Genomic DNA, 22,032 nt, shown 5'->3' with positions numbered 1-22,032 from the left:
AAAATTGTTGGTCTTTTTTTGGTTATAGCGCAAAAAATAAAAACACAGTGATGATCAATTATCACCAAAAGATAGCTCTATTTGTGGGGAAAAAAATGAGATAAATTTCATTTATGTACATCATTGCATGACTGCGCAATTGTCAGTTAAAGTAACGCAGTGCCGTATTGTAAAAAATGGCCTGTCAGAAACTGGGGTAAATCTTTTGGAGGTCAAGTGGTTAAAGCTCATTTACTGTTTGCTATGAATATGTAAATACTTGAATGTCCATAGCTACAATTTCACATTAACCTCTTGCCCTCCTGAGGATTTACCCCCTTAATGACCAGGCCTCTTTATGCTACTCGGCGCTGCACTAATTCAACTGATAATTGCGCGGTCATGTAATGCTGCACCCAAATGAAATTTACGTCCTTTTTTCACAGAAATAGAGCTTTCTTTCTGTGGTATTCGATCACCTGTGCGCTTTTTATTTTTCACGCTATAAACAAAAAAAGACCAAACATTTTGAAGAAAAACTATATTTTTTACTTTCAGCTATAAAAAATATATAGTAAACTCAAAGTTAGTTATAAATTTAGGCCAAAATGTATTCTGCTACATGTTTTTGGTAAAAAAATCCCAATAACTGTATATTGATTGCATTGTGTGGAAGTTATAACGTCTACAAACTATGGTATAGATACTGCAATTTACCCCATTTTTTTGCTATACAGCGCTGCGCTAGTTTAACGGACAATTGCGCGGTCATGCAATACGGTACGTAAATGAAATTTACATCCTTTTTTTCCCACAAATTGAGCTTTCTTTTGGTGGTATTTGATTGCCTGTGGATTTTTTATTTTTTGCGCTATAAAAAAAAAAGCTGACAATTTTGAGAAAAAAAAAACAATATTTTGGACTTTTTGCTATAAAACATGTAAAAAAAAATTTAAAAATCAAATTTAGTCATAAATTTCTGCCAAAATCCATTCTTTGCTAGAAAAAACCCCCCAATACGTGTAAATTAATTGGTTTACGTGAAAGTTATAGCATTTACAAATGGCGGGAAAGATACTGGGATTTTTAATTTCTTTTTATACTAATAATGGCGGCGATCAGCGACTTATGGCGGTGATCAGTGACTTATGGCGGCGATCAGCGACTTATGGCGGGACTGCGGCGGGCATTCTGACACTGGGGGGGAACTGACTTGGGGTCACTGACATCCCCAGTGACACCAATACAGTGATCAGTGCAAAAAAAAAAACACTGACACTGTACTAATGGCACTGGGGAGGAAGGGGTTAACTTTATTATTCAGTGAAAGGGTTAACTGTGTGAGGGGAGTGTTTTACTAGGGGCCAGGGGTGTGTACTGCATGGGGGGGGGCAAGCTGATCGGGAGAGATAAACTCTTCTCTCCGGCTCAGCATGTCAGGAGCTGTCAGGGAACTGACAGAAAGCACAGCTACTGCAGCTGTGCTCTCTGTCAGTGATTGCCGCTAATCGTCGGGACACAGCCGGTAACGACTGGCTGTGACCCGGCGACTGACATCCACGGCCGTGATCAGCGGGACAGGTAGGGCGTAGGCGCGCCTCGCACGCGCCCACTACCTGTTTTGAAAACACACGTTTTAAAACATGGTTTTGTCCAGCCGTGCCGCCCTGCCAACGTATTTCTACAGTGGCTGGGCGGCATGTGGTTAAAGGTCCACTATACCTTCAAATTCCTTTTTCTTTACAAGTATGTTTCCTCTTTGAAAGAGTCACTCTATTTCCAACCAGTCAAACAAAGCCCAGCTAGATATTGAATCTTGCTGTGCTGCTTTGCGCCGCACCATCTTAACCATCCCAATGCTGCTGCCTGCAAATACCTGTGTTAGTCTTTAAATCAGTCTGTACACCTGAAGAGCCCCCTTGGATCCTAGGCTCAGGCTCTGCATGAAAACTACCCAAGCTGAGATTCAACCTTACCCTCTCCTAATGCCTACCCTTTCCCCATCATTCAACTGTTAGTGCTAAAGTCTCTACTGACAACTAAATGTTCTTACATTTGACAGCTTAATGCCAAGAGAGGGAAGGGCTTAATGCTGGCTCAAGCAAAAGTGAAAGCCCCATGTATTGCCTGGACCTAGAATCTAAGGGGGCTTCATAGGAACACAAAGGTCAGTGAAGTCTTACCAAGCAATTTGCAGTAAGCAATAGATGCCTGCTCTTCAGCACTGATGCTCTAAGCACAACCGTTTTATTAGTTTTAGATAAAGTGGAAAAGTAAAATTTTCACTGGTGTATGTGTCCCCATTGAGGAGATTCACCCATCTACTTGTAATGAGACCATTGTCAACAACAAAGAGAGTGGAGGGAAATCCAAAATTTTAGAGTTGTTCTCAGAACAAGAGGTGAGGGGACAACTTTTGAAGAGCGGAATTCCCTTCACTTTAAGAGATTTCCTCTGACTTCTGGTGCAGGTAGTAACAGAAATTTTCTCCAATGGTACACAGACAGCAATCAATAAACTGGCAGAGGTTTTAACCCTTTCTTATTCTTTCCAAAACTAAAAAAGGGTGCTGACTATTCATAATGGTTAGCTACTGCTGTAAGAATGCTTCTGCCCGCTATGCCCTAATAACATGGACATGTATTATAGGCCAGATACCCTCAATACTGCTTTTATTAAATACAATAGTCTATTGGAAGAAAATAAAACTTTGCTTATTACCCGCTTCCCCAGTGTAATGATGGATACTGAGATGCATACACATGTAGGCAGTTGCAGATTTTCCTCTGTCCATTAGGTGGCACTGTGACATTGTATAGATGGAGTGAAGTTTGTTAGGGGAAACTGTCCCCTCATGGACTGGTCTCAGAGGAAGCAGCTGTCTAATTGGACACTGCAACCCCTGATGACATTCTGTGGCCAGCTTAGGGGAGGCAACCTTTCTTAAATAAGGGACCCCACCTCATTTTGGTGTGCTTCTGGTGAGTGAATGGTAGGAAGAGGAATCTGCTTGTGAGGAACAGTGAATAGTTCAGGGTCGGGCTCCTGGCAAATAGGGAAAGTTTAGGGAAGGCTCCTTCTTTATCATACTCACTCAGAGACATGGAGTTGGTGCACACTGGAGGAACGCTTTCTACTCATACTCAGAAGGGACACTACCTTTGCTAACAGAAGCTGTCCTCTGGTAACATATACTGTAAATGCTGGGAAACTGTAGATGCTCTGAACTGGTTAAGATCAGTTTATTTGTTACTGTGGACCACTGTGGAAGAGTTATCTAAAAACATTAGAGCTATATGCATTATGTGTGAGTACTTCCTCCCTAATAGAAGGTACCTAACTTAGGCCCCACACATTCAGTGACCGTAATCTGATCTATCCTATATTATAGATATCAGACCAATATTATGGATGGTATTTAATATGGATGTGTGTTTTAGTTAATTTTTGATTGGGTTTATGACCGTCTTCTCAGAAGGAAACTTCTTTGTACCATAGTGATGTGCACTGCTAAGCTTGGTTGTATTTTGTATGCAAGCATCATCATTGTTTTGAACTAAGCTGATTTATTTTTTCTATCCTATGCTCATTACTTATAGAAATAAATAGACTTTGCTCTTCAGTCACTTAGCGGAAACAATTTTATAAACTTGGCCTCTTTGAAATTAGGAGCATTTCAAGCAGAGAAGTTACAGTGTAAATATTTATGACTGTATGTAGTTTATAAATGTTACCCTTTCAAGTTAGGGTTTAATAAATGCTTATGCTGTACATTTTGAATTTTCATCTTTCTCTAGTGATGGGTTTTTGACTGAGTAGATCTGCAATCCTGTGTTTAAAAGACTATGGATCATTTTAGAACATGCTTCCCATAAAATTAAATATCTATTATTAATACTGCATATTTTAATGCCTGTCATTCTAATTACAAAAGTTAACCATACGACTAGAAAGACATATATTCTTTGCATCTTGTTAGTAGACTATTTAAAGGTAATCTGTTTTGAGAGAACTAGAGAGGGGTCATTGCTGACCTGCTAAAAGTGCTAGTGGACTACCCTTCTTTGGCCTTGATACCTTCGTAGGGGGAAATTTAGATGGCCTTATCTGCATACTTGTTTTAGGTCAGAGACTCAGAAAGTACTAAAGCCTTTGGATCAACAGCCAGGCAATGAGCAGTTTTAAAAAGAGAGTTCAGTAATAGCAGCCTATGTAAATGCACCATATAGGTTTACTTTAAATTGTTGGGGCACCTTCAGATGGAGGGTAAACTAATTTTGTTCTAATTTATCACGCTAGGAAACATTGGTGAAACTACTACTAAAGCAACTCATACAGCTGCTATGGGGGCTTGGGAGGGCCTGGTCAAGACTCTAGGAATGAATAGCAGTGAGCAAATCTGCAATTAAACTGGGCCTCTTGGCCTCATCCAGACTTTTGTCAGAGCTCTGTGACAGGTCACCTGATTGCCGCTGTCACCTATAAACAAACCTAGTAGAGGAAGTATTCCACAGCTCACATCCTTTACAGCTCTCACTTAAGGCATTGTTTCTTCTGAGCCTTCTCAGCTTGTTGAATGACTTTTTAAATGCAAAGTAAATAAAATAGGGCTAGCATTTTCTCTGGTGGGATACCTTAGAGACATGTTCCCATTGGAAGATTTACTCTCACCTCTTGTTCAGATGTAAAATGTTGGTCTCAAAGACAATAGTCACCAAGAGAAACAGAATATGCTAATCAACCCAGATTGTGCTAAAAATGTGCAGGTTGTAATCCCTTCCTACTGTAAAATCTTAAAAAAGGGGGTTGGCTATGCATAGACTTTAACAATAACTTCCAAAAAACCAAATCAGTAATGGCAACTCATGGATAAAAAAATGCTAATGTTCCTTTGTTTTTTTAGTGATGCACTTTCTACGAATTTGTTACTTGAAGCTGCTGATTTGTATTATATGAAGGAACAGGAAATGTGTTAAATGGTAGATGCTTGTGTTGAAAATGTTTTCAGTCTACTTTAGATTTTACAATAAGAAATCTTCAAATGTTTATCTTTCCTCTTTAGTAAGTGATTTAACTTAAAGTGGAGCTTTGGGCAATATCCACACAGTGGTTTTCTGTCTTTGGAAAGTGCTGAAAGATGTCTGTCAGCTCCTTGGCCTGAAATGAGTGTAAAGATGTGGGCTGTGTGTTTATTCTCCCTCCTTATATTTCACAGTGGCACAAACCTGGAAGTATTCCATGATAAAGGCAACATTTTACATGTCTGCATTAGGGATCTTTCCTTTATAACAACATAGCCTGACTTAAAGGACCAGCATACCTTAATAAAACCTACTTTTATGATGAAAAAGATTTTAGTAACTTTCACATGTTTTTAAAAGCTGTCACCGGTTAACAGAAAAAAAGAGTTGTAAAAACTGTGCTTATTAATCATGTGATTGCCAGCCTCTTACCGCATAGCAGGTTTCCTGGTATTTGCACCTATTGCAGTTTGCATGTTTCACTATATAAAAAATATTTGGTGTATAGGTCATCTAGTTATCACTTGTATATAGTATGCCTGCTCATATTTTGTACAAGTAACTATAATATTCTGTAATGACTCCCAGTCCATATTTTAAATCCCTGTTTATGTACAAAGTATGAGCTATCCGGCATCGTAGTCACAAAATAATTTGACTCAGCCACAGAATTACCTTAACAGCTTCCATTGCACAATAGAAGCCCAACTGTTTCTTATTTAAAGGAATTGTAGCTCATTTGGAATCAAATTCCATTGTCTCTCCTTTTTTTTCCTCTTTTTGGTATGATGTTTAAACCTGTATAAAAAAACTTTTTGGTTTAACCAATATTTTTTGCATATTAAAGTGGTTCTAAAGGTAAAACATTTTTTACCTTAATGCATTTCCTGCACTGTACATATAACATGTTTATGATTTTAATTTAAAGAAACTGTGCCTTTAGTCCTTGGTCTGCTTTACTAGGGACATAGCAGGAATGTGATTTTGGTCTGCATACTTTGTGCCAAGACAAGTTCCTTTTTCCCATTTCAGAAACTTGGGAGGTATGTAATATGGTGCTGTGACAAGAAGGAGGCCTGGTGAAATAACAACTCCCCCTCTTTCATGCTGTGTCCAAGACACATTACAGTTTATACTGTTGGGACTGCCAGCAAGCAGTGTACTCCAGCCTGAAGAATGCTACTGTCTACAAACACTTTACATTGGATGCAATACCAACAGTGCACACAGTACCGCAGAAATTAGTTTTAAGAGCTTTGGTGCCATATTTATCTCAAGAAACTGTGGGCTTTCTCTAAAAAAAAGCCAAGCCTGCACTTGTTGAAATCAGAGACATTGCAAATTGGTTGCCTGTAGTAATTTCCAATGGGATTGCTAATTAGCCATGTAAGTAGGTACAGTTAGCTAGTCTGCCAGTAGATGGTACTGTACCAAAACAGTGTCTGGTTACAGAAGACAGTGTCATCAGGTGCTAGGTCCCTTTTAGAAAGAGCTCTCCTGCAGGGATGTCATTGGTGAGACAGCACCTACATATAAGCCAGGGTGGAAGGAGCCCTAGTAGCAATTGGGGCATTGGAGTTAAACACCTCACATCAGCACAGATGTAATCAGCATGTGAAGGCACTGGACAGGGCTGGAGTCTGGGGAGAAGTAGACTTGCACCCAGGAGAGCTGGCTGTAGACTTCTTGACCCTTATGTAGATATGGGCTGGAGCTGGTTTCAAAAGAACTTTTAGTTCCCTGAGCGAGGCTATTCCCCAGGAGAGTCCCAAGAGAGGTGTACCTAAGGAAGAGGTAACTACAGAGATCGCATTCCAGTGAGTACAAATGAACCTGTGTCAAGACCTGGATCACCTGCTGGTGACACCGTGGTTCCCTGGGCGAAAGGTTGCAGTTCCAGTGTCCACCAGCAGGTGTCTCCCAGGAGCAAGCATTTTCCAATAATCAGTCTCCACCTGATGCTAGCTTATAGGAGGGTAGTTAATCTCTCCTCTGCTAATACACTTTGCATCAGTGTTTTGTTTTGCTTTGCTAGCCAGATACTGTGTACCATTTATGCTGCTCCTATTCTTGCTCTTGCCCTGCATCCTCTACCCTACTGCCTTATTTCTGCTCCTCTTGTACGTGATCCCAGTTCTGGTTCCTCCTTCTCACCTGTTACCTGCATCACCAGTTTACCCTATTTATCTGTATTCCTCATTCTTGTACATATTGTATATTGTTAGTTTGTAGTTAGGCTTCCTGTTACTTAGTTAGACATTTTGGTTATATAGTTGTGGTTCACTTGTATTTGTATGATTGCTGTGTGCTGGTGTTTGGATGTCTTTTGTTTTATTATTAATAAATTTACTTTACTAAATATAGTCTGGTCTCAGTTTCCTAGTGTAGCTGTGCAAACTTGGGTGGAAAGAGACAGTGTTCAAGGGAGACGGATGCTTAAAATGCTGCATATGCTTTCATGTGTGACTGCTGTGGACCATCCACTAAATGTGACTGACAATGCAATGTCAAGTGATGTGGAAATGTATGTCAATGTGATCTGACTGTTATGCCATTTCCTGAGTACCATCAGTAAAGTGCAGAGACCCTATACATGTGTGGACATTCCTTCCTTGGAATATAAAGGCCTCAGGAATGAAGCAAGCACAATATGGTGAAGGGTTTGGCCTCAGTAGGTGGGATAGTGTTGTAGCAAAAGGACAGAAGCAGGAGAGGGACTTGTACTTTTGTCTCCATTACTAACAATTCTAATGCCCCCCTTACAAACACCCAAATCCTCATCTCATGCATCTTTTATGACTATTTTTTTTATAAAAGAGTCATTACAGAAATGTTGAATTCAAATTTCAATCCTTCTTCAAGAAGGATTATATCTTCAAGCTGCCATTAGAGTTTGCACCTAGTGCACCATCTGTTTCTGAAAACTGGCATTACTATGTGACTGTATAGATACAGATGCTTTATACAAATGGTCTGCCAAACAATAGTATGATAAGGATCCTAGAGGTTATAAAAGTTCATGACCTCTTAATTTTATATCACAGTAAAGTCCAACAAACACACAGACACAGATATATATATATATATATATATATATATATATATATATACAGTTGTGTTCAAAATAATAGCAGTGTATTGAAAAAAGTGAATAAAGCTCAAAATCCTTCTAATAGCTTATATTTCCATACACACTAATGCATTGGGAACACTACACATTCTATTCCAAATCAAAACATGAAGAAAAATATATCAAATTTGTGTTGTTCCTCTAAAAAAATTGAAGAAAAGTAAATATTAGACTGTTCAAAAAAATAGCAGTGTTTGTATTCTTCATTACAAACTCAAACATTCACTATATAAACTGAAAAATGTTTGAAGATTTTGCTTTCCTTTGAATCACTTAATGAATATTTAGTTGTATAAGCACTGTTTCTGAGAACTGCTGTACATCTGTGTTGCATGGAGTCAACCAACTTCTGGCACCTGTGAACAGGTATTCCAGCCCAGGATGATTGGACTACATTCCACAGTTCTTCTCTATTTCTTGGTTTTGCCTCAGAAACTGCATTTTTGATGTCACTCCACAAGTTTTCTATTGGATTAAGATCCGGGGATTGAGCTGGACCTTCCATAACGTCAATCTTGTTGGTCTGGAACCAAGATGTTGCACGTTTACTGGTGTGTTTGGGGTCGTTGTCTTGTTGGAACACCCATTTCAAGGGCATTTCCTCTTCAGCATAAGGCAGCATGACCTCTTCAAGTATTCTGACATATTCAAACTGATCCATGATCCCTGGTATGCGATAAATAGGCCGAACACTGTAGTATGAGAAATATCCTCATATCATGATGCTTGCGCAACCATGCTTCACTGTCTTCACAGTGTACTGTGGCTTGAATTCAGTGTTTGGGGGTCGTCTGACAAACTGTCTCCGGCCACTAGACCCAAAAAGAACAATCTTACTTTCATCAGTCCACAAAATGTTGCGCCATTTCTCTTTAGGCCAGTCAATGTGCTCTTTGGCAAATTGTAACCTCTTCAGCACGTCTTTTTTTCAACAGTGGGACTTTGTGGGGGCTTCTTGCAGATAGCTTGATTTCACATAGGCGTCTTCTAATTGTAACAGTACTCATAGGTAACTTTAGACCTTCTTTGATGTTCCTGGAGCTGATTGTTGGCTGAGTCCTTGCCATTTTGGCTATTCTTCGATCAATTCGAATGATAGTTTTTCGCTTTCTTCCACATCTTTCAGGTTTTGGTTGCCATTTTAAAGCATTTGCGATCATTTTAGCTGAGCAGCCTATCATTTTCTGCACTTCTTTATATATTTTCCCCTCTCCAATCAACTTTTTAATCAAGGTACGCTGTTCTTCTGAACAATATCTGGAACGACCCATTTTCCTCAGAATTTCAGAGAGAAATGCACTGTAATCAGCATGTACAACATTTGCTGCCTTCCTTCCTTAAATAAGGGCAATAATTGCCACCTGTTTTTCAAGGAATGAATACCCTAACTAATAGAACTCAGCACAGCAGCCCATGCAAATAAATGAGCTGCCTTGCCCGAACAAAAGCGGGCCGCGTGAGCTGCATGCCGCATGCAACTGTGAACCAGGCCGTATGAGCAAAGATATTGTGCAGCCCAAAATGAAGGAATGTTTGAATTCGCTGATGTTTTTCTTTAATTAGTTTAACTCCATTGTAATTTTTAATGAAAAGCACAGACAGCTAATGTTTTCAAAATGTTATTCTGTCTCTTATATTTAAAGGTCAAGCATTTGACAGGTGTTATAATTACCCACTAAATGCAGCCTTTGACTTGACTGTCTTAACTACAATCATTCGCTAAAAGCAATTTGCTTTAACAAAGAAAGCAATCATAGCTTCACTCCTCATGCTGAATGTAAAGAAAGCTACATAGTAATCTGAACGATCCTTTATAACATTTTTGCAATCTAGTATCCAAATGCCTCCAATTTGGTGTTTATAGTTGAGATTTATGAGAACCCAAAATGGGTGATTGTGGCGAAACTCCGGAAATCAATGTAGCTTGCAGATGGGACTCATTTAACAAAAGCATCACTTTGGCGGCCCCAGCAATTTGTTGTACTAACAGTCTGACAATTACTCTTCAAAGACAAATTGAAATGATAAATATGCAGTCTCTGCTCCTGTTTGAAAACAATAAACAGTCATGTTTTATGAGTGCCTAGGTAGAGCTACAGCTTGCTTTGTACTTTAATATATTCTCTTTAAAATCCTTTACAGACCTGAAGTTGTAATAACTAGCGCAACTAATGTGTACAGAGACTGGCACCACTGGAGCCAATCACCTTTTAGTGTCTTATTTGCTCACCATTTAGTCTTTATGTTGAATGAGTATCCATTTCAGAATTTCAGTTACAGCTGTAGTGCATTAGTCCACACTCTTCCTTTTATCAGTGACCTGGTCATTTGGGAACCTTGGCTTGGATTTCCCATCGCTTTCTGTCCTATTTACAATAGTCGCCAGGACAAATAATTAGGGTGAATCTCCCTTGCTGGGACAGAGACTTCAATAAAATCGTCTGTTCTCTTTTGACATGAAGGACCTAGTTTTTTCAGCCATGATATACCAGAGATCCACCTACTGTATATATTTTTTAAAAATTTACATATGTATCCTGGATAATTAGCAATCAGTCCAGTGTCCCACTACCTTGCATGCAATACAATCCTGACGGGGGCTCTAAACCTCCCTTGCTCTATCCAAAGAAAAACAATACATTTTTATTTTAACATATCAAAAATGAAGATTAAAGCTGTACTTATCAAAGTCACAACATAAAGTTTAATCAGTGTAGTTTTCTTCTGTCCTAAGCCACAATCCTCTGACATGTTTCACTCTGATTGGACTTATTCACATCAATAGGCCCAATGACCTTAACATAGTTAAAGTGGACCTGGCATGAAAATGGAAATCCTACTCGATTGAAAGCCCTCCACCTGAGAAAGTCAAATCACCTGCAAAGGCGATTTAAAAATGAAACTGTTGCTAAAAAGTGTGGGAGGAAGGAGGAAATAAATATATATATATATCAGGGGAGGACTGACAACTCATGGGGCCCCCGGGCAATAGGGGATCATGGGGCCCCTGTGTCCTTGCCCAAACTCAAAAATGCCTATGAAAAAGGTACCAGGGGCATCTCATGGGGCCCCCTACTGACCCTGGGCCCTCGGGCAGTGCCTGAGTTTTCAAATGGTAGGTCCGCCCCTGATATATATATATATATATATATATATATATATATATATATATATATATATTATGTAACAGTGCCTCACCATATCTCCTGGGATAGCTGGAGACTTTTCATGGGAAGTCTGCATTAAATTTACATTTGAAGTTTGACTCAACCAAGCTTTAGTTGACGAGATCTGTAAAGGCCTAAGAAGAACACAGATATCACAGATGCATCCTCTTAGGACAAAAATACTAGTGGCAAGACCATGTACCAGGAAATGCCTCAAATATTTAAAGTGGTTATAAAGGCTAAAAGGTTTTCCTAACTTAATGCATTCTCTGCATTAAGGTGAAAACCCTTTCAAATGTTTCTCTTCCCAGCCTCCCTTAAGCACTTAGCCGATCTCAGCATGATCTTGATCCAGCATTGTGTCAGCAACAGTTCTCTGATCTTGCTTCTCACTGGAGTCTCTTGGCTATAATGGGAGTCATTGCCTCCCACTGGTGTCAATCAAATCCTGTAAAGAGGGAAAGGGGGCAGGGCCGAGCTATGCTATGTGTGTCTATAGATGCACACAGCCCAGCTCTGGATCGAGCTGGCACGTTTGCCCCCATAGCAAGTGGTTTGCTATGGTGGTACCCAGAGAAGATTGACCATGTATTAAACACCCCTAAATCTGAATGTTATTTCTAGCATACAATGCTGGAGAAAGTTGGAATGTGGAAATTCACTTCATACTAACTAGCTGATTAAATCTTGTTAAGGGATTTCAAAATTACAAAAAGAGAATTTGGAAAGATACTAAATTTCTACATGAACATACAGCAGCTCTGCTGTTTCTAAGCTGTTACATAGTTTAATGTCCATAGTCGGGACACAGGTGAAAAAGTGGAGTTAAATATGAATCAATACTTATGTTTACCTTCTATAGTCAGGAAGTGGCAAGTGTAAGACCAGAACAGCAGGATATTGGCTTTAACACACACTTTAAGGTGTGAGAGAAGGGATTCCTCCCTACACTTCTTCAAAGAGAGATCATTCTTTTTCAGCCTGCAGGTGAAGTGAACAAATGCAGATGAAGTGCTGGTCTTTATTACTAGAAAGCCCAGCATACCATGCAATGAAATATTATGAAAGTCCCCTGTTTAAAAAGTTTATATATAAATTAAAATTAGTGACAAAAATGTATAAAAGATCAGTTTATACATGTAAAAGCTTATATAAACTTTACATAAACATATTTAAACTTTCAGAAACCCTCAAAAAATTAAATTAAATAAAAACCCTTATAGGTTTCCATTAAAATAAAATAATAATTAAATGTATTTTTGTGTGAGCATAAATGTTGCCATTTTATTATTGGCTAAAAAGAAATACCCAGTGATTAAAATTCCACCTACACTATTTAAAGAGTTAACATGTTGTTTTTTTGATAGGGTTAGTATAGTTTCCTGGCAGTGCAGGTGTTAATTTGATCATGTCTAGTATATTTATTTAAACGTCTGGGATCTGGCACATAAGGGCACTCAAGCTCCAAGTTGCAAAAAGCAGGGAGAAGTAATGAGTTTCCCAGAGATGAAATTTACAGGTCTCAGACGAGTATTTTTCCTGTATTTCTGTCCTGTAACATTCCTTCCTGATGAGGTTTAATCCACTCAGTGCAGCAAGGCAGAAGTAAGTAGAGAACACTTTGCACATGCCGAATTTAAAGAAGTAATTCCCAGTAGGGCCACAGAGTACCTGAGACTATGACATTTTAAGTGTCCAGTCCATTACATATGAGCAGACCTTGTATTATGAATCCAATATCAGTTAACCTCTTTGTTGATTCCAGGACTGTTCAGAGGAAGTGGGTGTGCCACTACAGACTGAAAAAATTATTTTTCTTTGGCCTGTTGCATTGTTCTGATCTGGTATTTTTTTAGGTGTCTTGTTAGGTTAGCTATAGACCAACAGTATAAATTGGCAATAGCCCAACATTAAGATCATCTAAGGGCAGCTGCAACAATGTTGGTTAAATGTCAATACAAATGTCAAATAAATGTCAATACAAAATCAATGTCAGTACAAGCACCATGGTGAGTTGAGTGAATTTGGTGACATTTAGTTTATTTAAATCATTTAAATTTCACTAGAATTTCTTCAGTGCTTTATAATGAACAATCCCCATTCATCCACACATGTGAAGGTGATTACAACAATGTCCCTAGCATATTTTTGGAAGGATTTCTGTTCTGGAAATCCATCTCTGTTCTTTTGTCCACCCCAATTAACTTATTTTGGCTCTGATGTAGTGATGACTATGAATAAACATGTATTTTAACTATCAAAAGTATTGTCTTGTAGTAAACTTTTCACACAACCTCTAAATTATTGTACTTGTAATTTACAAATTTCTGTGGAAGCTTTACCTAACAAAAGGCAAGCAAAAACAAAAGGCAAGTCACCAGTATAGGTTGTAGGTTCCCTATTGCAGCTAACACTGACATTAGCCTGGAAGGCAAAATGCTGCATTTTACCATGCAGGTTAGTGTGAACATAGCCTTACCAAACTATGTTCCACACTGTTTCTTTGTGTGTAGGTAGCCATCTTAGCAAAGGAGCAGAGCTTTACTTCCTTCCTTATGTCTGAGCTGTCTCCCTGATGACTGCAGGGGTAAGGATCAAGAAACAGCAAAAAATGTAGAGAAAGCTCAGATCCACAAAATTAATGAAGCAGAAGCAGGGAGATCCTTGCACTGCAAATCCTCAGGTACAACTTCCACTCCAGCATTCCCAACAGTAAGCAGGTATATGGAGCATGTGATAGGCAGAACTGTAAAACTTGAACAACTTGAGGACTCCTAAACTTCTGGCTGCTCTGCACAATTTTTAGAAACCTTGCACAACTTTGGCTGCACTGTACAACTCTTGGCTGTATTTTGCAACTGCTTGGCCAGTCTGCACAAATTCTGGCTGCACTTTCCTACCACATTCCCATAAAATCTCCAGCTTCCTGTGACCTGTATTTGGCTCACAGTCCCAAGTACCTCACTGTCACCCTTTAACACTGGGGTCTTGAACTCACTCCAGATTCATTGGTCGCCTCCTGCCGATATCTCTTCAGGCTCTTCCTATTGATAGAGATGCAGACTCACGCCATCTCTTGGACAGCTTGAGCTCTCACCCACAGCTACCCATGTACTCTATCCCGTGAGCTCTCTCCTGACCCTTTGGATTCTTGGGCTGCTTTGCGTAAAGGCTTTGCGTAAAGGCCCCCCCCCCAGCTAAGCATAGCTTGGACCTCTGTCTTCAGGCTAGCTTCCTTCCCTGGTTTCTGCCCAGGAGAGCAAAGCCCCTCACCAGGGGTCTCTTCCAGCAGGCTGGACTCAGGAACACTACCCTACACCCACAAACTGCAAGTTCCCCCTGATGCTCAGGCCAGACTATTTATGGGCTCTTCCAACCCTCCTGGCATACCTCCCCAGGGATTGGATGAAGTTCCATAAATATTCAGGATGCAGCCTCTGCCTTCCCTCCCACTATGTTCCAGAACTCTCTAGCAGACATGGGGAAGTAGCAGAGCAGCAGCTGGTGAAACTATTAGTAGTCCCAATAAATCAACCCCTGCTCTGGTGATTACAGTGCAACCAAAACTAAATTTGGCCTAGCAGCCTACTCAACAGGGTGCTACACATGCCTAGACACAGTCACTTGTCTGAAAGTGCACAGCTAATTTTTAGGAGGAATGCAAGGCAAAAAGTAGAGTACACTCACCAAAAGTGCGTACGCTTAACATTTATAGTAGATGTTCCATGTTCTATAGGAAAGCTTCACTTTTTGAGTTTAAGTCCACTTTATTTTCTAGTATAAATGAACAATCAATTCTTAGGCACTGCAAGTACTACAGCTTATGTATTTAGATATCTTTTATTTGGCTATATTGTCAATGAAAGTGTGGCTTTGTATACTCTTTTGTGTTTGTTATACACATTTGATATGTGACCTCCACTGTGTGATAAATCAGTGTACACGGGAGCTTAGAACTCTGTATGATCTCTAATACACTGACATTGGTGTCACATTCCCTGATATCTTCTATTCAGGTGAAGTTACACTGCATGCGGTCTGTATTGAAGTGCTGCCTGCTGATAGCTCTTTGTACTGTATCATCTAGCAGCTATACTGTTACTGAAAGATCGAACTACTAAAATGCATCTTGCTGCCTGATCTGGTATTGTTCATACTGCCGTGTGACTTATGGATTGTGGGTTGTAATTCCAGTAGTTTTCCAGTACCTGCTACTATACATTTCATTAGGTGTTATGGGTTAAGCATGCTGTTATCAATTCCATGTGCCCAGTACAGTATTATTGATCTGTGTTGGTTTAATGTCTCAGACATAAATATTTATTAGAGATGGGATCCTACACTGCACTATTTGCCTACCTATCTGAATATTAGAGGTCTTAGAACTCTACATAATTCACTAAAATATGACTTTTTTCTTTTTTTTCTGTCTTGATAGAAATATGTAAGCTGCCACATTTGGTCCACTTTTGCTGCAACCTGAAAAAAAAAAATGCAGATGGGGTGTTCCGCTGCATACGTTTTCTGGGCCCTTAAAAGTTTTTCAGCCAGAGGATCAGCCTGACAGCCAAGCAACAAGCTTTTTCCAAAGAGTTCAGCCATATTAGCCTCTATACTTAACAAGTAGAACTAAAGCAAAACCTTTTTACATGTTGGATAGAATAACGGAGAGATATAACCCCGGTCAGATTTTTTGCCATTTGTGTCTCATTAGTTGTCAACAGAGTCACCAGAATGTCCCCACTGGAAGGTTTCTCCTCTATTCCTGTTTTGGTGACAACCAAAAATTTGGGGTTTTCTTTCACTTTTATTCTCAGTGATCACAATCACAAAATAAATAGAGAGGCTGAATCTCCCTAAACAGGAGCACAGACAACAATATAAACCTGACAGGTGTTCTAATCCTTCCCCACTCTATCCCCAAAAAAAGGGTTTCGTCTTTAGTGAATGAACCAGCACTCTGACTAGATGTGAGAACCCCAGCGGGGGTCCCTGCAGTTAGCTGAGGGAAACAGCCCCATTGAAAGCAATGGGAGGTTTCCAGCTCCCGCAGCTAATCACAGCCACTCACATGTAATCTTACATGATCAGCCATGGACACAGGATGAGCAATTACACGTGAGTGGCTGTGAGATCCTCCTGTTGCTTTCAGTGGGGTTGCCTCCTGCAGCTAATTGTGGGAACCCCTGTTGGAGTTTTCACATATAATCAGAGTGAGGGTGCATTTGCAGGTGTGAATGCGCCCTTACCTGTTATGGAAGGTTCTCTTCAGAAAACATACCTACCTCCCCAGTGAATCCAGCTTTCTCTTGCTGCTTTGCTGCCACAGGCTGAGTCTCATACCACAATCTTCCCTTTCTATGCCATTGCGAGCAAGCTGACTTGGTTCTTGCAGCCGGTCCCTGGTGTTGTGCCACCACGTCTGCCCTTCAGCACTGTGTGCCCTTGCTCCATGATCTGTGCTCTTTGACTAGGCAAGAATAGTGGGAGGGGGAGAAACAGACAAGAGTAAAAAAAAAAGTTTTTTTTTTTATTGTACAAGAGTTGCATGGAGAAAAAGGGAAAGTCATTTTTGTAAGTGAATATCACCTAAGATGTCAGTTAGCTGTAGCAGAAGGTCACATAAGTCTTCACCTCATGTATAGGCCACATTCAGCATTCAAAGCCAAGATATCTGCTTGGGGAATAAATTCATGGAGTCATACCCACCCATTGATGTGCGTGAGATTGTATAACCCACATCAGTTTGTGCATGTGGTTCTTATGTTATTGATAAGAAGTATTGTTGGAACTTTGTCTGAAAAAAAGTTGCAGTAGAATTTTTTTTAGCTCTAGGTGTCCAGGAAATTTGAAAGTGAAAGAGTAGATTGACATCATTTCTGTTCATAGAGTACCAGGGACTTTAGAAAAACTGAGCGAAATTAGACTATCATTACTTTCAAAACAGATAGTGGGATGTTTTACTTGTGGGCCTAGAAAATATTTCCTTTTTTACTCTTTGCTGAAATTCGTTTGCTGAAAGTAATTGTAGTCATATTAGTGCACTTGCGACAGAAACAATTGAATACTGTCCATTCATTTTTTTTTTTGCACTGGCATACAATTTTTCAGGACAAGCTTTCGGGGTGTACCCCCTCCTTCAAGGTCCAAGCAGCACGAATGCACAAAGTTTCAGCAGAATGTTAAAATAAGAAAACAAACAAATAAACAAACAAGCAAATGTTTAAAGTTGGTTTAAAACTGACGACCGCCATACAGTAAGAGAAGGGCCTCTGCTCTGACCACATGGTGGCACTATTAGGTTAACATCCGAAATAATTTTCCACTGATGGCACTGTGTGCGTCTTTTATAGTATGCATTACCAATGCAGACAGCAATAACAATTACAGAGGCAGAAAAAACAAATAAGGTAAAAATTTAGAATTCGACTTACATTGTACGCAGTTACTGACTCATATTTCTGTGATGGATATTTGCATGCTGCAGGTATCTTGTATGCCAATATTCCTTTGCTGCATATTACACGTCTTGCTTGTACATTATTTGTATGTCTTTTTGAAAAAAAAAGGAAGTTGGTTTGTGAGATTATTTTGAACAATTAAATGTCTTCAGTAAGTATATATATGGATAATTTTCTATCATTTTTATGTTGCTGCTTTGAGTAGCCAAGACAAAATAACAAACTTGTTTTTGAATGATTTATTACAGGGTGACATCCAGCAGCTACTGATTGTTGATGACCCCAAAGCTGCGTATGACTACTGTGAACATTATATGACGGACTGTGACAAGCCAACACACCATATGCCCCAAGCTCAGGACCCACAAGTGGATGAGGTGAGAATTAATGATGTTCTTCCATTCTAAAATATACATTGGGATTACAGGGATTATCTTTGTGTTGGGTGGTGATAAAGCAAGAAAAAAAATTGGAAATAGAAGTATTGGGATTACTGCATTATCCTTTTTCTTGCTGTATCCACACAACAAAAAAAAAGAAAAAAACAGTTGTGTCCTATATATAGTTAAAAAAAACTTACATATGGGGGTTGATTTACTAAATTTGTTGTAGCTTTGCATAGAAAGAAATCTGTTTCCAGGTTTTAATTGAAAAAGCTGAAGTTAGAAACTGATTGGCTACTGTGCACAGCTGCACCAGATTCTGAGTGCTCTGGTTTTAGTAAATCTCCCACTCAATATATTGTAATACATCCCTTCTGCTGTCTAAATTAATTTAAATGAGTTATTGGGACTTTTAAGCCACAAGTTGTTAAAGCAGGGCTAGCAGTATAATATCCACTTATAATGCCACTATTTCCAAAATGTATATGTACAGAAAAAGTCGGATGTATTCTTACCATACCCCCATCTTTCTCATTGCTGGGCATGACATCATCATCTTGGGAAATGATTAGTACCCCGAATCTTGTGAAAAGACACTCCTGTTCAGTCAAAGAGTGTCTCCTTGTAAGATTTGGGCTGCTCTTTATTCCTTAGGATCTTGTTGGAAGATGAGTGCCATCACCCTTGCCTAGGCACCATATATTTAGAAGATGAAGGTAAAGTAAGTGTATATTTGAACATTTTTCTTAACAGTTACATTTTGGAAATTTTTGCAATTTTTTCACAGGGGGCCTAGATATTATAAGGGGATCATGTGTTTTACTGCAAGATCTGCATTAAACGTTGTTTTATAACCAATGCAAACATTATTTATTTACTGATGAGATTAATAAATGTGTTTTTCTTCATACTTTATCTCACCTTTATTAAATATATTTTTTTTGCAATCAGGGTGCACTGTGAAACAGTTGTATTTGACCCACTATTCTTCACAGGTTGAAATATATCTGCAGCAATAGAGGGAATCTCTAATAATATACACATTTTGATATACAAGCGTGTACACAATTGTATTACACATGTAGCAGCCTATCCCTTTGACATCACATCACTTATCCAAATTGACTCTAACATATGAGCCATATAAAGCTTTATACAGTTAGATCAGTGTGCTCTAGTTATGGAAAAGCTCCCTAATTTTGCATGGCTCTATCTTTTCCTGTATATAAAAGGATCATCCCCACACAACGAGGAATTTTTATTACCCAGCTAGTCTGGCAATTCATTAACATGTTCACTTAAAGCAGTATTAAACCCCAAACCAAGGATGTAATATATTGCAGCTTACCAATCAATTGATGTGATAGCTGCATTCATTTTCTTTTTTAAGCTTTTTCCTTCCTTTCCCTCACTATAGATGAAGGAGTGCAGAGGCACTTTTGGACAGCTGTCAGTCTGGAGGTGAGGGGAGTGTTAGATGCACTAGCAAATTTAAACACAATAACAAATTTAAGCCAAACTCCACCTAATACTTTCAGCTAATACTTTATAATCAGTTATAGCAAACAGGTTTTTTTTCCTTATAAAAGCTGATCATTGTAAGTACTCCTGTCAGTGGTAAATGGTTTGTCTCATCCCTGTAACTGATACATCTGCAGGGTAGTTTGTTCTTTTTAAAAACAACAGATTTACTTACCAGAAATAAAGGACAGAAAGCTTAACAAAAAAAATGCAGTTGCCACATCTAAGAATTGGTAAGCTGCAATATAATAACTGTTGGCGTTTGAGTTTAATACTGCTTTAACTGATTACATTCCATACAAAACAAGAAAATAAACAAACAAACATTAATGAAGCTTGGAATGACCCCTTTTAAATTCACAGACAAAAGCATGAGGAATACATGTAAAACAGTTGTAATAGCCTAACATAACTCTGCTGCCTTGGCTCACAGAACCCTTCTTTAGAATATGGCACTGCTAACAATTAGGGTAAATTCTGAACACGCAATAAAAGCACTTTTAAACAAGCACTCATTCACCTGTGTAGCTACAAGCATTGTGTGGAAATTTTGTTTTCATATTTCACAACAGAGGCACTGAAATCACTTCTCCTTCTGGGTATATGGACATGGCCACAATGAAATTACTAATCATCTATGCAGGATTACACTGCCAAAGACTGGCAGAAAGATCCTGTGTAAAAGACATATCAAGTGGTCTATAACATGCATGACTTTACATACATATTAATGCATAAATGTCCATATAGCATTTAGATGCATAAAATTATGCTTCCGTTTAATTAATTGTATGCATGATAATATGTTTACATGCTTTTATATGCGTACACACAAATTACTGACCATAGATGCATATTTTTCTTTTCTGATTTTTAGGAGCTTAACACAGTGCAAATTTATTGATCTTTGCACACTGTGTGCATGGGCTCACAGAAAATGGTAGAACTACTTTCAATGAAAAAGCAAAATACAGTTCTGATAAAATCTGCAAAACTGTTTTTTTGGGGTTTTTTTTCCTGCCATGTGCTGGAGCCCTTTTCCTTATTCTACATTGTTGCAACTGTCCAGCGAATTTCAAAAGCTGATGTGTCTAAACTGTTCAAAATGATCTAAAACTGCTTTTGAGTCATTGCTGTGATTTTTGAGAGTGAAATATGTCACAGTGTATACAGCTAGAGAGGTCAGGGATGGCTTGTTTTAAAGATCTTTGTAAATTATTTAATGTCTATAGCCTGGGCATAGATACTTTAAGTATTCCAAAATGGCTGTTCAAACACACGTATGGTTTTAAAGAAAATTCTGACATGTGGAAAAGGATCACATTGAGCAAAGGTTTTTCTTTTAACCTCTTGCAGCCTACATTATGCATATGTGTGGCGGCAAAGAAGGTGGGCTTTAACTCAGCCATCTGTGTGCTGATGGGCTCCCAGCACAGTGACTGAGCTGTCATAGACAACTCTCTGTCTCTAGTGGTGATTGGGAGATGGCTGTGATACAGTAGGCTTCTGATCATGTGTCCTGCCCCCTCATTGTAAAGATTCACAAAAAGAGGTGCCAGGTCTGGGTTAAGGGTTAATATTGCCCCCAAAGCAACTGTACAATAAAATAGCACACTGTAATGCTAGTAATTTGAAAAGAAAATTAACTACATTTAAAGGCAAAACGTTTAAAGTTTTGGATAGGTTTAGCATTGGTAAACTTTTATTTTCTTTTTGCCATTGAGAATAATTTCTTTCACTCCCTACTTCTACAAGGACAGGTAGATTTCCCCTTTTTTCTGTACCAGTAAATAGAATTTCCCTTACTTTGAGTTCCAGTGACAATGGTCATCAGGAAAAATAGGGTGAATCTGCCTAGCAGGGACACAACCAGAAATAAAAACCTAGCAGGGTTTATAACCCCCATCACTCAAATAGGAAAAAATGCCATTAGGTATTTTACCTTTAATGAAAATCCCATGCATTCCTAATTTCACGGAAAGCATAGTGCAACCAGATCAGTGTGGGTATGATCTAATGGATTTTAAACTGTAATGTGCTTTCCATACATTAATAAGTCAAGAAAAGTCAATTTAAGACCCACTGGTGTGAACGACACCAAAGTATGGCTATATTTTGCATGTTATTATTTCCTGCTCTAATAAGTAAATCCAAAGGCCATTCTGCTTCAGAAAACTTCCTGCCTTAAGTAAAGAGGGAAGTTTGACTGAGAAATGAATATAACTGTTCCAGCCACAAGACCCCATGCTGTCTCCACGTCTAGTCTATGCCTCCTTGCACTCTACTTCAAATGAGAACCATGTGTTCTTGCTATGGGAGACCTCTCTAGAGGCCCCAGCTTCTGAAATGTACAATCCATTGATACACATA

The 22,032-nt window shown here is 38.9% G+C and overlaps 1 protein-coding gene across 7 annotated transcripts in view; it reads left to right on the top strand.

Moving 5' to 3' along the window:
- COL11A1 (collagen type XI alpha 1 chain) overlaps positions 1 to 22,032 on the top strand; it is a 282,954-nt gene that overhangs the window by 77,376 nt on the left and 183,546 nt on the right. For all 7 annotated transcript variants that reach the window (XM_089686598.1, XM_089686599.1, XM_089686597.1 and 4 more), the window contains exon 5: positions 18,007 to 18,135. In XM_089686598.1, coding sequence (XP_089542724.1) covers positions 18,007 to 18,135 — 129 coding nt within the window. The remainder of the gene's footprint in view (positions 1 to 18,006; positions 18,136 to 22,032) is intronic.

Source organism: Staurois parvus, unplaced genomic scaffold, assembly GCF_062004578.1.
Source record: "Staurois parvus isolate SC_StPar_1 unplaced genomic scaffold, SC_StPar_1.0 ptg000402l, whole genome shotgun sequence".
Lineage (NCBI taxonomy): Eukaryota > Metazoa > Chordata > Amphibia > Anura > Ranidae > Staurois > Staurois parvus.
This window is presented reverse-complemented; position numbering and strand designations above follow the sequence as displayed.